Genomic DNA, 14,125 nt, shown 5'->3' with positions numbered 1-14,125 from the left:
TTGATATCTGGGGATATAAGTGAGAAGACGCGAGGAAATAAATACATAGTAACGAGTACAAACCTGGATGTCTCGCGATGAAAACCGGACATATATTCCCCAAGTTCTTGAACGCATCTTGCTAGTAGGCGTAAGTCTGCACCCAAACGCGACATGGGTGTTCGTACAGGTGGCATATGAGTACACATGCGAAGAATCCCGTGAGCCGACTGTTGCCCTTTGAAACGCCAAGTGAGAATGTTCGCAAAGGAGCTAAATATTCTAGTATATACAGGTCAGTTCATTCCTTCGGGCTAGGGACACAACGGTTAAGTGATTGTAGATGCACCTGCTTTTACTCGCCAGAAGAACTTTAACTGGAAAATATCATAGCAGAATTCAATGCAGCCACAAGCAGTCATTTCCCAGATATCGATGGGAGCTTCAAATTCGATAAGAGGTCGTGGAAGGTAGTTCTGCAGGTATATAGTAAGCATATCACACATCACAAGCAGAGTTTCATACAGGCCATAGTACTTCTGTAGCCAAAGGTGGTCGTCTGATGGGAATACTTCTTTTGCGCGTATCAAGTCGACTCAGCGGGTTGAAAATATGTCGACCATCCGGACGTTATGCGAAGGCTAACGAATGACTTCATCTATGTTTGACTGGAAGCGGTGGTTGTTGTTGTCAAAACTGGAGAAGAGGCTGAAGAGCAGCGATTGTCATGGGAGTCGCCTGTGGAGTCGCCGTTTCGGCATATTTCGGCACCAAGTTTGGCATGGCCCTGGCCTCGGCCCGCCTCCCGACAACATCTACTTCTTTGCGCGCACACTGTTGGGGATAGCCTGGGGTGACTAGCGACATCTCATCAAGGACAAAAACGGGACGATGCACTCACTCGAAATATTTGTTGCTCATCCATACGAGGATACCTGCTGATACGTACACATCGATAGCCAGCGGCCAACAGGAAAGGTGGTGGTGCATTCATGGCATCGACAGATATTGATTGGGTCGCTGTTACCCACGCAGAAGATCGAGAAGTCTCCGTGTTCACAATGAAGGATGCAAGGGAGATACAAAAATTGAAACACTAACGGTCGGTTCGGAACTATCTTGTTTGATGAAATTAATGTATTCGTGGTTGCTGAATTCCCGATACAATGTGTATGTTATGATAAAGAAAGAAAGTCGATGTTTCAGTTGGAGGAGAAAACTACAGCGTTATTGAGATGAAGCCGTTGCAGATATTTCAATCCCTTTCTCAGCACAAATTACGAGATCCATGCCTAGTGTTTCATGAGCAGTGTAGGCAGCGAAACTGGGGATTATGGAGCAAATGTACGTCACGGTTGATTCCTGAATACACAATGTGCAGGTGGTAAACACGAATTCACATTCTGGTGCTAACCTTCCCAGTCGACACCTGCCTTGGAAGCTGATGACGCAGAATCACGACGTCCACTTGTATAGGCCTTCATCGCACGATCAAGGTGAGGAAAAGGTATCGACTCTTTGTTCGCGGTTTCTTGAATTTCTTGGAGCTTTCGCTTCAGAGTATCGTACGCGACAAGATCTAAGATAACAGGGATACTAGAACTGAGCTGTGGCACAGAGGAAATAGCAACTGTAGAGCCGGGGTGTGAATACATCGAATGTTCAACGTTCGATGGTGTGGAGATCATTTTGAAAGTCAGAGATCGTGGGGATGGAGATGGTGGATTGCCAATGATCATTAGGCATTGGTCACAACTTTACGCGCGTTAAGTTCGTTTTGAACCGGAACAGACGCTGGAACTTACGCATCAGAAATAGCACCCCATTGCTCTGGGGTCAAATTAGTATTTCTTAGTTGAACGGTGAGCCAGAAATATAAGTGGCAGCAAGGAAGGAGAGAACGTACTTCAGAGCTTCAACCAGGAACTCGGGGTTACCAGCCATGATGGAAGAGCTTGGGGGAATCCCGTTTGGATGCCGAGGGCTTATATATGCCCGACTTTGTCGAGTGGCATTATCATTACCTTTCTTTGTTTCTTTGTTCAAACCTTAAAAACAGAAAGACTTAGTCCCGAATTAAGGTATGAAGCGTCGATACAACAACCTTGTCTGAGAAGGGAATATAAGCGGTGTTACGAATACAGAGCCGCAAGGAATCCTGGATGAAGTCGTTGCCCGGCACTATTCTTAGCCGTAGAAAACAGAAATCGTGTCCGGATTTTGGTGGTTAGTCTTAGCTTTTCGTACTCAAAAGAATAATAGTCATATTTTGATATCACTTACTTAGCACTGGTTAAATATGCGAGCTTCAGTATTGAACATCAGCCTCAAGCCACAATCACAAGAGCAGCGCTCAGTGGAACATCCGTATTAATAGAATAATCCGACTGAACATAATCCTCGTCTCATGCCGGGAGAGCAGACAATGTGAAGATCCTCCGAAATGGAACATTTCCGTCTCGACGGCCTTTGCGATCGTCTGACCTTCACTAATGGTGATCTCACACGCCGCCATTCCCACCGCATGAAGCCGATGCTGGGATTAGAAGATGAGTGCGTGAGTGGCTATAGTGGTGATGAACCCTTGCGAGCGATTTGAAGCGCTGGGGGGGAGGGTTCAGGAATCCCATAGCGGGAGACTCGGCATACTACATCTCTGGGATCATAACGGTCTTCACAACGTGCCGTTCACTGGACTGTACCATTGGTGGTATTTCATGGAGTTCAGGAGAACCTGATAAACGGTCCCCCCAACGAACTGGGGAGCGAGAGGGTCGTTGTTAAGCATGTGGTTAAGCGAGTACGGCTCGCCTTTAAGCCAGAAGTTGTCGAGGGCTTGGACATTGGAAGCGATACAGTAAGCAGTCGACTCGCAAGCGCTATTAACGATCGAACTGTCCTCTGGGTACATGACGGGCCGCACGCCAGGCTGGAACTGTCTGGTGAAGAAGTCGTCCCAGGATTTGAATCCGTAGTACAGCACGGAGGGATCGCACACGTATGTTGTGGCCAAGTTGGGCATGGCGGCACTCCCAACCGACGAAGCATGAATTGGATGAGGCGAGGAAAGATTCCCAGACGGTGAACATCTCTTTGAACTAGGCGTTCACCTTGAAGTTGACGAACGTGGTGAAGCCTGAAGGTGTGCCCATAGTCCAATGGAGGATCGTGTTGATTGGAAAACCGACCAAGCAGACTTCATACTCTGATTCTTCAGAGTGGGGGGTTTTGGTTATGATTTTGTTGAACAACGTCAACATAGTCATGTAATCGCGAACCTGGAGAACAATATATAAGTCGCTGAACTCTGACCTAGGAAATCGCGTAACCCCACCTGTGATTTTTTCGTAGGATCGATGTTGTAAGGTGGCCTGTCTGGTACCTGGCTGAAGATCCGTCGCTGCGTTGTTATAGACGTCTTGAATGTAACGGGATGCCTGTCAGTCAAGCTGCGGGGACCTTTCGCTACCCTCTGAGTACCTGGAACGTGTTGCCGAGGTCTTGTACACACATTGTGTCGGGCACAGGCACGTTGGTAGTTGTCGACAAGGCGGAATCACTCGGGCAGTCGCGTGTGGGCTGCGTGCAGATTCCCGGCTCCTTTTGTGGGTATTCGCTATTTGTCAAGAAATGAAGGGCCGCTAGGTATCGATCCATTCTACTATCTCGAGTATTCAGTCATGGTCAGTCATCTCCGAACCCAATCGCTAACCGTTCCGACACCGTATTTATCTTTGGCATAACGGGTAGGAGTAAGCAGAGGTGAGCAGAGGTTCTAGAAGACGCACCGCTACATAGAAAGCGCATAGCATATCTCTCATATGCGTCGGACTTCGTACTGTCTTCACGTAGACCTGAGATTTAACGATCAAATTACGGCAAAGAATTATACATAACAGCTTTTTTACTTGCCTCGTCCTTACGGTAGACTTTTCCCGCCGCCTCGGATAGTCAGAATTCGTTTCAGCTCTGAATCATGATTCAGTACCTCTCCAAATAATCTCGCTCGCTAAGAGGCAAGGAGTAGATAGTGGCTTTTCTGCTATAGATGCATAATAAGTATAGTACTTTGTGGAGATCCCAAACTTACAGTTAAGCGATAAATGTGGGACAACCTCCCTTATTCTGAGATCTGTCGTAGGAGATCTAAATCAATAGATTGTCTGAAGGAAAGGGACGCACAGTTATATGAAGGAACTCCTCGTGAAGCCTTGTACATTCGTGCCTTCTTCTCTCAATTGCTGTTCATTCGGTCCCCAACAAAGCAATCAATTCCAAAGCATTGAAAGCACTTCAAATTGCGGATATTACAGATGATACTACTGAAAATTGAAGTCGTCTTCAAGAAGCTCTGACGTCGATTCAGAGTAGCCGTGTTTTCATATTTTTGACGCGTATCTAACCCGAAAAATTACCGTTTAATAGGGTATAGTACCCTCAAAGAATGGTTCTCACCTGTCACATAAGTATTGGACATTGTTGAGAGGTGACATTGATACGGTGACCTAGCTACCTTGAATTGACCTTTAACTCGCCAAAGATGGTGTAATGGTGGTCAAAAGCCCACACTGCTGACTTTGCGAAAGACGAAGGCCTTAGTCCGTCCAGATCAAATGCCACAGTATGCGTAGTGATATATTTGAAGACAGGTTCGTCGAGGCACCTGGTTCCCATTCAATATGATTATAAGAATAACCGAGAGGCGACATACCGAGTCCCATTCATTAGAAATCCCCAAAATCCTTCCATCGTCTCAGATATCCAAGTAATCAGGCACAGGCTAGTGACTTTCCAAGTAGGATATAGAGACGAATACGCGCCATCGTCCTTACGCAGGCAACCCAATGTCCCGGGACATGGCAGACGGCTCACAATGATATTCACCAGGATATAGATCATGACGTGAGTGATAATCAAGTTCCTATGATGTATGGAATAAGCATAGGCTCTTGGAAGAGAAAAATGCGTACTGTACTGCTCTGTGAACGTCTCCAGTGGTTTGGTACTAGGAACTTCTTCCAATATGAATTTAGAGACCTCATCCCTACGGCTCAAAATATTCCGTTGTGTTTTATCCCGTCTATCGTTGTGCACGGTGTGCAGGTAGATGTATAGTGCGAAATCTGGATTTGAGGTTTAAGAGCTACCATGTCCCGGTATCATTGTCGCGAGTGGACTAAAAATTGAAAGACTCGGAGAAAAAAAGAGGCTGTCAATGAGTGTAAAAAAAGTTCAAATTAAGGCGGCTGGTGTTACAAAAACAAGAGTCGCAAAAGAGGTGGTGGTTGAGGAAGAAAGATCGGGCCGAATAGCCGAGAGCTGCTTAGGCTTACGTTATATCCAGCATTTTCATCTTTACCGTTGCGTATCTTCCAGTCATTACTGAAACGAGCCTTAAAATTGCTGTCCCTCTTTAGTCTGCTTAGCCGAAATTCTCTCAGAGTCGCCATACATGGCATTTCTTCCCCCAGAGTCTTACCGGAAAGACGAAGCAGGTGCGTGCACCTTCCACTCCACCGTTGTACCCATAGCCCGAGGGCTTTAACTGACCTATATGTATTAGAAGATTTGATTCCTTTGCGAAAATTCCCACTTGGCAGTTTCACAGGGTAACAATTGGTTCACGGAGGACGCCTATGGATAAAGGTCGGTGCAAGAAGAAGCCAAAGATATGGTCTGTTTCATGGCAGTCGGTTGCCCTACAAAAGCTTGCACGGTTACAGATGAATTCAGTACATCATCCTGTTCTGGGTGCATACTGGTGTTCGCTTATTTTCTCAGTCCTGCTCAACTCCGCTGCGGCATATCAAGGACGATAGCTTTATCGTTGTTCAAGTTTGCATAGCAAAAACTGCGACATTTCGATACCTCGCTCACGCAAGACGTTACGGGCAGACCGAGCAGTACTGAGGTCGCATGTCAAGTCGGTCACGATGTAAAAGAGAGCTCGGTTTGTCAGGTCAATCGTGCGTAATGTTTCTCTTAACTTAACGACATCAATTTCATCAGCCTTTATAGTATGGCAGCAACACCGTCTACATGCCGAGAGTTATGAATTTCTTATTTATATCCTACCCCGACTCGATACCATCCCTACCTGCTGTCGCATCTGAATACATTGATGACGAGCAGCAATAGCTCCGGAGCCTTTCTCTCTTCTGAGAATATCCATCATGTCTTGCCAAATCGCAATCGTTCTCCGTCGTAAACAGTCCTACCCCATCGGTTCCACTAAGTTCTCGGCTTGCTTTGCAACGTTTCAGATGGTGATGACCTGGCCAACCTTCTCACGGTTCATCGATCCTCTGCAGTCATTCATTTCCATAGGGCCGTGATCATCGCTCTCTGTGATAATATAGAGTCTTCCTCCTACTGCTAACAGTATTACACTGAGATATATACATTCCACGTTGGGACCGTGTATGCGCCTATCAACTAGTGAGAGAATACGGGGTGCTAGCAGACGATCGATGGTGGTCAGTCCTGTCTGATCACCGTTTCCTGTTCACCACATTCAAACAGTGCGCACCTTTGTTTCCATCTGTGGTAACCTAATTAATATCGTTGCTTTGAGCTCTATCCCTACACATCTACGATGCAAGCCTTTTGCGATGCTACGTGTTGCATGCACTGCCACGCATGCAGCTGTGCGATCTCGTCCTGTGGTCGCAAATAGCCGGACCAACCTCGATCTCACGTCTTCGTACCATCCTCGACTTCGTCCGCGGGCTGTGTCAGCTCCGAATATGAAGCCTTTCAGGAATTTCAAGCCCAGTAGGACATCGGTTCATCGATCTTCTACAGCCAGCAATTTCCCTAGCGCAGTGATCGTAGCTTGATGACAATCTTTCGGCTCTCACTGTGAACGTCGAGGGGCTACACACTTCCTCGGTCAGGATCGTGTATGCACCTATCAACAAGCAGAGGAAAATGAACACCGAAAGACAATCGAGAGCGATCAGCCTCTCCTGTTCGCCGGAATCAAGCAGGTGAGCGTCTTTGCCTGTATCTGGACTTACCAATTGAAACTGTCAATTAGAGTTTGCTATATAGGTCATTCCTTATTGGCTGACAACGTATGCCTCACCCTGCGTCTTGTCGTTGGAGCAAATACTTCGCTGGAAATTGGTGATCTCAGTATTTCTTTGCCAGGGAATACGAGTTGAATACGAGCAATAAAAGCCAAGGGGAGGTTATTGCGCGGCAGCATTATTATGATACGGACACGGTTAAGCAGTGCTATGTGCGTCCTGCTTCGTCATTCTTTGTTTATCGGACTGACCTTATTGACTGTTACAGACATCCAGATGCTTCGTTTTCCTCTGCAGCGCATGGACAATCTTTGCCGACTTTTTGATACACGACTCTCAGTGAGCAAGGTGCGATTACACTCGTTTCTTCCAACAACAGTGTTCTGCCTTCGACTTACTATTCTTCAACAGACTCTGCTCTTCGACCATATACGACGACGGTGACATTCCACCTCCGATGCTCTCTCCTTAGGGCGTCCGTGATGGTGTTACGGACTGATGGACTAGTGGGCGTCAAATGGAAGAGGATAGCCTCATTACTTCCAACCAAGATCGATTGTATTATACAGCTTACCATCTGTCGTGACTTCGGAGAGATGGTAGCTGTTCGGAACCTGTTGGGTGGGTATGACTAGAAGATCTGTTTCAGTAGTGCTGTTGATAATAGTTCGTCTTCTACTATCCGTGTTCAAATAATAACAAGCAACGTACTCACGAGCGAGTATCTCTAGCTTCACGGTAGCTAGCAGACCACTGTGTAAATTTGTGAATTTGCACGTGTCTTTCACTGTGACGACAGTGTTTAAGCGCCTAACTCTGATGAGGCTGTGAGGTATGACACTGGTTTCATGTTATCGTAATTGATACTCATCGTCGTTGTACAGATTCCGAATATCCATATTGGCCAAAGGCGCCACGATACATATAAACTCTTTACAAATGTCTTGATACTGCCGGTAATGATGCGAACACAGTTAGCACGGGGTCCTCTGCGATGCTTGCCACTTGCTTCGTACCAGCACAGCTTTGTTTCGCACCTCTTTGCATGCGTATCCATCCCAGTGTAGGAAATGGGAAATAGTGCGTACATTTAATCTACAGTTGTTTCAAGTACTCAGTTCGATTAGCACCATCGAAAATCGCAGGCCGCATCAAGTTGATTTGGAAACGTTTATGCTCCGTCTTTTCGGCTGCACTGAAAACAAACCATTCATCTCCGGACGAAACATCCGTTTCTGGCCAGAATCACAACCGAATTCCACCAGAGTCTCAAGAAGCAATACTACAACCAAATGACTGTTCGACTGCAGAAGATGGCGGTGGCCCTGTCTTGGAGGCAGAGACGATATCTGATTTTTTGTCTGACTTGGGACCAGAGGCACCCTCACACTCGCCGATTGCAGGTTTCCAGACTGGTCCTGCGGGCAGGAACATCATCCAGTGGTGCTTTAGCTGGTTCTGACACAGCTTTTGATTTCAAACTTCAACGTCCTGGCAGTGTATCGAATGCACAGACGAACAACGATTCATCCTCCGACAGTGACATCTATTTCCAACCAGGATACCAACGTAACTGTGCCTTCGGAGCCTCAAGAGGCGATACTATCCCGTAACAACAGTCCTACGGCAGATGATGGTGACCCCATCCCGGAAGTGACGCCAGGCGCGTCAGTCCAACTTAAGCCATATAGAATCTACTTCAGAATCCTCGAATGTGGGTTCTTCGCAGACTGGGCTAGTGCAGGAGCAATCATCTGATGATCCTGGCAATGATTCTGGCAGGTCCTCTGAGCACTCCCTCAAGCCGGTAAGCGAGTTAGAAAATAAACAGAGGGGAAATTGATGGAACATTTCCAGGACATTACATTTCCAGAAGTTACCATCTCTGCCTTCACTGAGACCGGCCAAGCGGAATCGTCCATTGAGGTTCCATTGCAACGAGCCTCCACCGGTCGAGCGCCCATTATACTATCCATCCTCGCTGACATTCCCTGCGCTACCCTAGGCATTCTCGGTATCTTGGATCGACTCAACACCATCCTCGGAACGTCACATACCCTTGATATCCCTTCTCTATATTCCCTTCTCGAAGAGTGCATCTTGAACAACTATGATTTTGGCATGGCATATTGCCGTCTCTGCAGGATGTGGTACACCAGTAACTGGAGCACCATCAGAGACAAACTACGCAGACATGAAGAGGAGGACTGGGAGAGGCGACAAAAAGCACTGGATGGAAACCAGATCGTCGACCCAAGATTGCCACCTCGACGTGTCTGGGACCTGTACGGCAATCGCATGGTGCCATACTGGATCGCCCACAGATGTCCAACTGCCAATATCTCATGCATGGATGGATGAGAAGGATCGTATCCATACGTGGACGCCTACCAACGGATATGAATGGCCGGTGCCCATCCCGAAGGATGCAAACCTCAAATTGATCTGGATCGAGATGCTGAATCTAGGATTGGAGTACGTATGGTTGGATGCGCTGTGTTTGAGACAGGATCGGCGGGCCGGGTGAGGATATACGTGCGGAGGAGTGGAAGCTAGATGTTCCCACAATCGGACAGATGTATGTGGGGTACAGAACGGTGGTGATCTACCTCAGTGGGTTGGGGCAGCCTTTAAGTTTGAAGGAGGGTGAGATGGACAGCAATCGAAGTTGGTTTAGGCGCGCGTGGACACTTCAGGAGATTGGGGATAAGTGGATCATTGCCGGGGATACACCAGATGGACCGCTGCACGCGCACCTCATAAGGCCAGTTGTGTATACAATTTCCTGTAGGCTCAGGAATTAGATTGTACACAATTCTGTGAGGCCTGCAGGCCTGATAAGTATACACATGTATGAGAGCCTGGATCCAATCTAAATCCGCATTTTCTCAAATATTAGGCTCATTTCCCATCGGGATGGGCTAGAATTTTCTGTGGGGCCTTTCATAAAAATCTATAATTAGCCTGTAAAGTCAGCCCATCAATATCTGGCCGAAAACGGCTGGATGCGACCAAATGAAAATGGATGTAGTGGCAGTGCCGAATTTTTGATGGCATCATAGGGGCTATTTTCCGGTCAGAATAGGATTTAGGCTGGTTTCTGGGTGCTCGGTGGGTCAGGGAATGGCACTGGAATATTAATAAACCTAAATAACATAAAAGAGGACCTACTGATGAGGTATGGGGGCTCTGGAGAGCATGTAATATAGGTATTTTCGCAAAAATGGCTACAATATTTGCTTTTTGGGGGGTTTTTAGGGTGATACATGCATTTTATCGACCGGGGGACTTCACCAATGAATTTCCTGACATTGAAAACCCCCAAACGATCCCTCTATAGCACTTGTGGCACATTTTATTACTAGGATTAGACGAGCATATTGGATTTTTAGGGTGCAGCATGCTTTGGATTGCTTTGAAAACTATACCAGTCGATTGGTACACTATAAAAACCTTAGAATACATTGTCTTCTATAATATTTGACCTGTATAATACTGTAAAAAAGTGGGGATTGGGGTGCACATATGGTTTATTTTGTTTTCTGTGCTTCGGATGAGTCTGGGACTATCACCAATAGATTCCTTGACATTTAAAACCCTAAAACGACTATAGGAACCTTTTATTGGGCTCCATAAACAATGGTAATAACAATATCACAGTTTAGGAGGAGCACATATGGAAAATCACTTTTCTGTACCTCGGAATACTTCAGAACTTCTACCAGTTTACTCCTTGACCTCAAAATCCCTTGTATAACACAAGGATTCAAAGAAAACCTACAAAAATACATGTTAAAAAAGAGTAATAGGGGATGGAGGAGATATACCTTGTATTACGCATTTATAGTGGTTGGAGAAGGTATTCCTGTTATATGAGAGACGATATATGCTGTATAATCATTTGTACAAATTCCCACATTCATCCGAAATGTATTGGAAGAGATATAAGCAAATCATTCTGCAAATGATGAGGAGCACATCCCCAATTTCAATATTCTGATCATTCTATAGCTTGGGGAATGTCAGAATCGGATTCCTTGACCGAAAAATGGTAGGGTCACCAGTCATCCATGAGAAGTGAAGTGTCAACACTCCGAAGTACAATATGAACTTTCCTTGATAATTGCTGCAGTCTGATTTGTTCTTACCATTAGATGTTTTCTTGATAAAATGACCATGGGTGACTGGTGACCCTACCATTTTTCGGTCAAGGAATCCGATTCTGACATTCCCCAAGCTATAGAATGATCAGAATATTGAAATTGGGGATGTGCTCCTCATCATTTGCAGAATGATTTGCTTATATCTCTTCCAATACATTTCGGATGAATGTGGGAATTTGTACAAATGATTATACAGCATATATCGTCTCTCATATAACAGGAATACCTTCTCCAACCACTATAAATGCGTAATACAAGGTATATCTCCTCCATCCCCTATTACTCTTTTTTAACATGTATTTTTGTAGGTTTTCTTTGAATCCTTGTGTTATACAAGGGATTTTGAGGTCAAGGAGTAAACTGGTAGAAGTTCTGAAGTATTCCGAGGTACAGAAAAGTGATTTTCCATATGTGCTCCTCCTAAACTGTGATATTGTTATTACCATTGTTTATGGAGCCCAATAAAAGGTTCCTATAGTCGTTTTAGGGTTTTAAATGTCAAGGAATCTATTGGTGATAGTCCCAGACTCATCCGAAGCACAGAAAACAAAATAAACCATATGTGCACCCCAATCCCCACTTTTTTACAGTATTATACAGGTCAAATATTATAGAAGACAATGTATTCTAAGGTTTTTATAGTGTACCAATCGACTGGTATAGTTTTCAAAGCAATCCAAAGCATGCTGCACCCTAAAAATCCAATATGCTCGTCTAATCCTAGTAATAAAATGTGCCACAAGTGCTATAGAGGGATCGTTTGGGGGTTTTCAATGTCAGGAAATTCATTGGTGAAGTCCCCCGGTCGATAAAATGCATGTATCACCCTAAAAAACCCCCCAAAAAGCAAATATTGTAGCCATTTTTGCGAAAATACCTATATTACATGCTCTCCAGAGCCCCCATACCTCATCAGTAGGTCCTCTTTTATGTTATTTAGGTTTATTAATATTCCAGTGCCATTCCCTGACCCACCGAGCACCCAGAAACCAGCCTAAATCCTATTCTGACCGGAAAATAGCCCCTATGATGCCATCAAAAATTCGGCACTGCCACTACATCCATTTTCATTTGGTCGCATCCAGCCGTTTTCGGCCAGATATTGATGGGCTGACTTTACAGGCTAATTATAGATTTTTATGAAAGGCCCCACAGAAAATTCTAGCCCATCCCGATGGGAAATGAGCCTAATATTTGAGAAAATGCGGATTTAGATTGGATCCAGGCTCTCATACATGTGTATACTTATCAGGCCTGCAGGCCTCACAGAATTGTGTACAATCTAATTCCTGTGCTTACAGGGCAATTGTACACAATATTAGCTATATGGCCTCGCACGTGATGCCAATAGATGAGGATGGAAACTACGAAACAGGGTTACTGACGCGATTTCACATGCAACTGCGGAGTGTTCAGAACATATCTAGCAGACCAGGGGGACTCTGCTATCGTTGTCAACGGCACGAGACAGTCTGTGGAGAGAGAAAGAGTGTACCCAGAAGTCAGAATCATCCCTGACATCCCTGACACCCGAGACCAGTCTCTCAGTATCGTCGATTAAAATTCCATTGCAACGGGAATACAGAGGCAGAAAGCCTGTCATACCATCTTCTGCTGCAGACATTCCCTACACCCGTCTAGAAATTGATGATGTCCTAAATAAGGTCAACACCATCCTTGGAACAACATATGCGATGACCCTATCCCTCGCCTCGCTCCTGGAATCGTGGATCACCCCAGACAAGAATTATGACTTTGGTAGAGCATATGGTCACCTCCGCCCTAGATGGTACACAACTGACTTGAGGACCATCAAAACAGACTTCCGTATCCTTGAAGAGAAGGACCAGAAGATGCGAGAAGATGCAATCAGGAATAGCCGAACCATCCAAGCACAGACACCACCATGCCGTGTCTGGGATTTGTACAGTAATCGCATAGTGCCACAGTGGATTATCCCTGATAATACAGTTCCATGGGCAATTTCACATGTTTGGATGGATGATCGCAGAGGTGTGGCAACACCCATCAACAGATACAGGTGGCCTGTGCCAATCCCCACAGATTCGAGCCTCGAGTGCATCCGAATTGAGATGTTGAACCTGGGAGCAGAGTATGTGTGGGTAGATGTTCTCTGTTTGAGACAGGAAGGCAGGGAAGGGGACTCCGAGGCTCAGCGTGAAAAGGAGTGGCGGCTGGATGTGCCTACTATTGGATATGTATACCGTTGGGCTAAGATGGTGGTGTACTACTTCAGTGGGCTGGGGAGGGCCTTGAGTGACACCGCAGGAGACTTGGAAAGTAACCGGTGTTGGTTCAAGCGTGCATGGACAATGCAGGAGATCAGCCAGTATAGAATATATGCTGGTGGTGCCACAGATGACTTTCTAGTGTATGCCCAAGCAGCTGATGAAGAAGATAAGGTCGGCAGCTTTCAGGAGCAGATAGGATCACTGAAGAGCCTGGCACTTGAAAGAAACAGTCTTTAAATGGTGCGGACACATGCAAAACCGAGTCTCCATCCATGACACGGATAAGGTTGTGGGCCTAGCATTCCCACTGCGGTCCATGTTTATACCTGCATATGATGTGGGATGGTCTGATGAGGACACTTGGACGATACTGGTGGAGTCAATGGTGGAAGAACTTCGGGGAGAATTATTCTTTTTGTTTCCTACAGGCTGGCAGTGTCCCTCTTTGAGACTCAATGAAAAACAAAAGGAAGAAATTGAATCAGCTAAATGGGCACCATCATGGATGCAAATCATGAAAATGACACCTCTGTCAATGGACAGCATATCTCTGCGTGAACTCATCAAGCGAAATGACAAAAAGGAAATCGAAGAGACTAGCGACTGCCATGATGGGATTTGCATTGAAAGTGCTAATGTGCAGGGACTGTCTACAGGAGACCCGACAGAAACTGATCCGAGATATGGAACGATCATTGTT

General features: G+C 45.7%; 5 protein-coding genes across 5 annotated transcripts; 2 read left to right on the top strand and 3 right to left on the bottom strand.

The window, feature by feature from the left end:
- Window positions 1–499: 499 nt before the first annotated feature.
- Window positions 500–1,923, bottom strand: EV420DRAFT_1708649 (uncharacterized protein; the record flags this gene model as incomplete). The annotated part of the gene is made up of 6 exons (XM_060479577.1): window positions 500–813; window positions 929–1,075; window positions 1,328–1,341; window positions 1,394–1,734; window positions 1,785–1,829; window positions 1,886–1,923. The coding sequence occupies 6 exons, from the start codon at window positions 1,921–1,923 to the stop codon at window positions 670–672; spliced, it is 729 nt and encodes a 242-aa protein (XP_060326802.1). The 3' UTR covers window positions 500–669.
- Window positions 1,924–2,433: 510 nt separating this feature from the next.
- EV420DRAFT_1565839 (uncharacterized protein) lies at window positions 2,434–2,964 on the bottom strand. The gene has a single exon (XM_060474044.1). It carries the CDS (start codon window positions 2,888–2,890, stop codon window positions 2,654–2,656), a length of 237 nt encoding a protein of 78 aa, XP_060326801.1. The 5' UTR covers window positions 2,891–2,964; the 3' UTR covers window positions 2,434–2,653.
- On the bottom strand, window positions 2,875–3,338 carry EV420DRAFT_1565838 (uncharacterized protein). Its single transcript, XM_060474043.1, has 2 exons — window positions 3,314–3,338; window positions 2,875–3,257 (listed from the first exon to the last, which is right to left on the bottom strand). Exon 2 carries the CDS (start codon window positions 3,243–3,245, stop codon window positions 3,078–3,080), a length of 168 nt encoding a protein of 55 aa, XP_060326800.1. The 5' UTR covers window positions 3,246–3,257; window positions 3,314–3,338; the 3' UTR covers window positions 2,875–3,077.
- Window positions 3,339–8,516: 5,178 nt separating this feature from the next.
- EV420DRAFT_1647118 (uncharacterized protein) lies at window positions 8,517–9,537 on the top strand (the record flags this gene model as incomplete). The annotated part of the gene is made up of 4 exons (XM_060478006.1): window positions 8,517–8,646; window positions 8,702–8,817; window positions 8,868–9,282; window positions 9,335–9,537. The coding sequence occupies 4 exons, from the start codon at window positions 8,517–8,519 to the stop codon at window positions 9,535–9,537; spliced, it is 864 nt and encodes a 287-aa protein (XP_060326799.1).
- Window positions 9,538–12,867: 3,330 nt separating this feature from the next.
- On the top strand, window positions 12,868–13,662 carry EV420DRAFT_1708640 (uncharacterized protein; the record flags this gene model as incomplete). The annotated part of the gene is made up of 1 exon (XM_060479576.1): window positions 12,868–13,662. One exon carries the CDS (start codon window positions 12,868–12,870, stop codon window positions 13,660–13,662), a length of 795 nt encoding a protein of 264 aa, XP_060326798.1.
- Window positions 13,663–14,125: the final 463 nt, after the last annotated feature.

The sequence above is a fragment of the Desarmillaria tabescens genome (genome assembly GCF_030435595.1).
Source record: "Desarmillaria tabescens strain CCBAS 213 chromosome Unknown EV420scaffold_39, whole genome shotgun sequence".
Lineage (NCBI taxonomy): Eukaryota > Fungi > Basidiomycota > Agaricomycetes > Agaricales > Physalacriaceae > Desarmillaria > Desarmillaria tabescens.
This window is presented reverse-complemented; position numbering and strand designations above follow the sequence as displayed.

What these genes read in the sequence shown, in the direction of transcription:
- EV420DRAFT_1565839 (XM_060474044.1), bottom strand. Translation starts at nt 2,890, where the DNA reads ATGTACCCAGAGGACAGTTCGATCGTTAATAGCGCTTGCGAGTCGACT.
- EV420DRAFT_1565838 (XM_060474043.1), bottom strand. Translation starts at nt 3,245, where the DNA reads ATGACTATGTTGACGTTGTTCAACAAAATCATAACCAAAACCCCCCAC.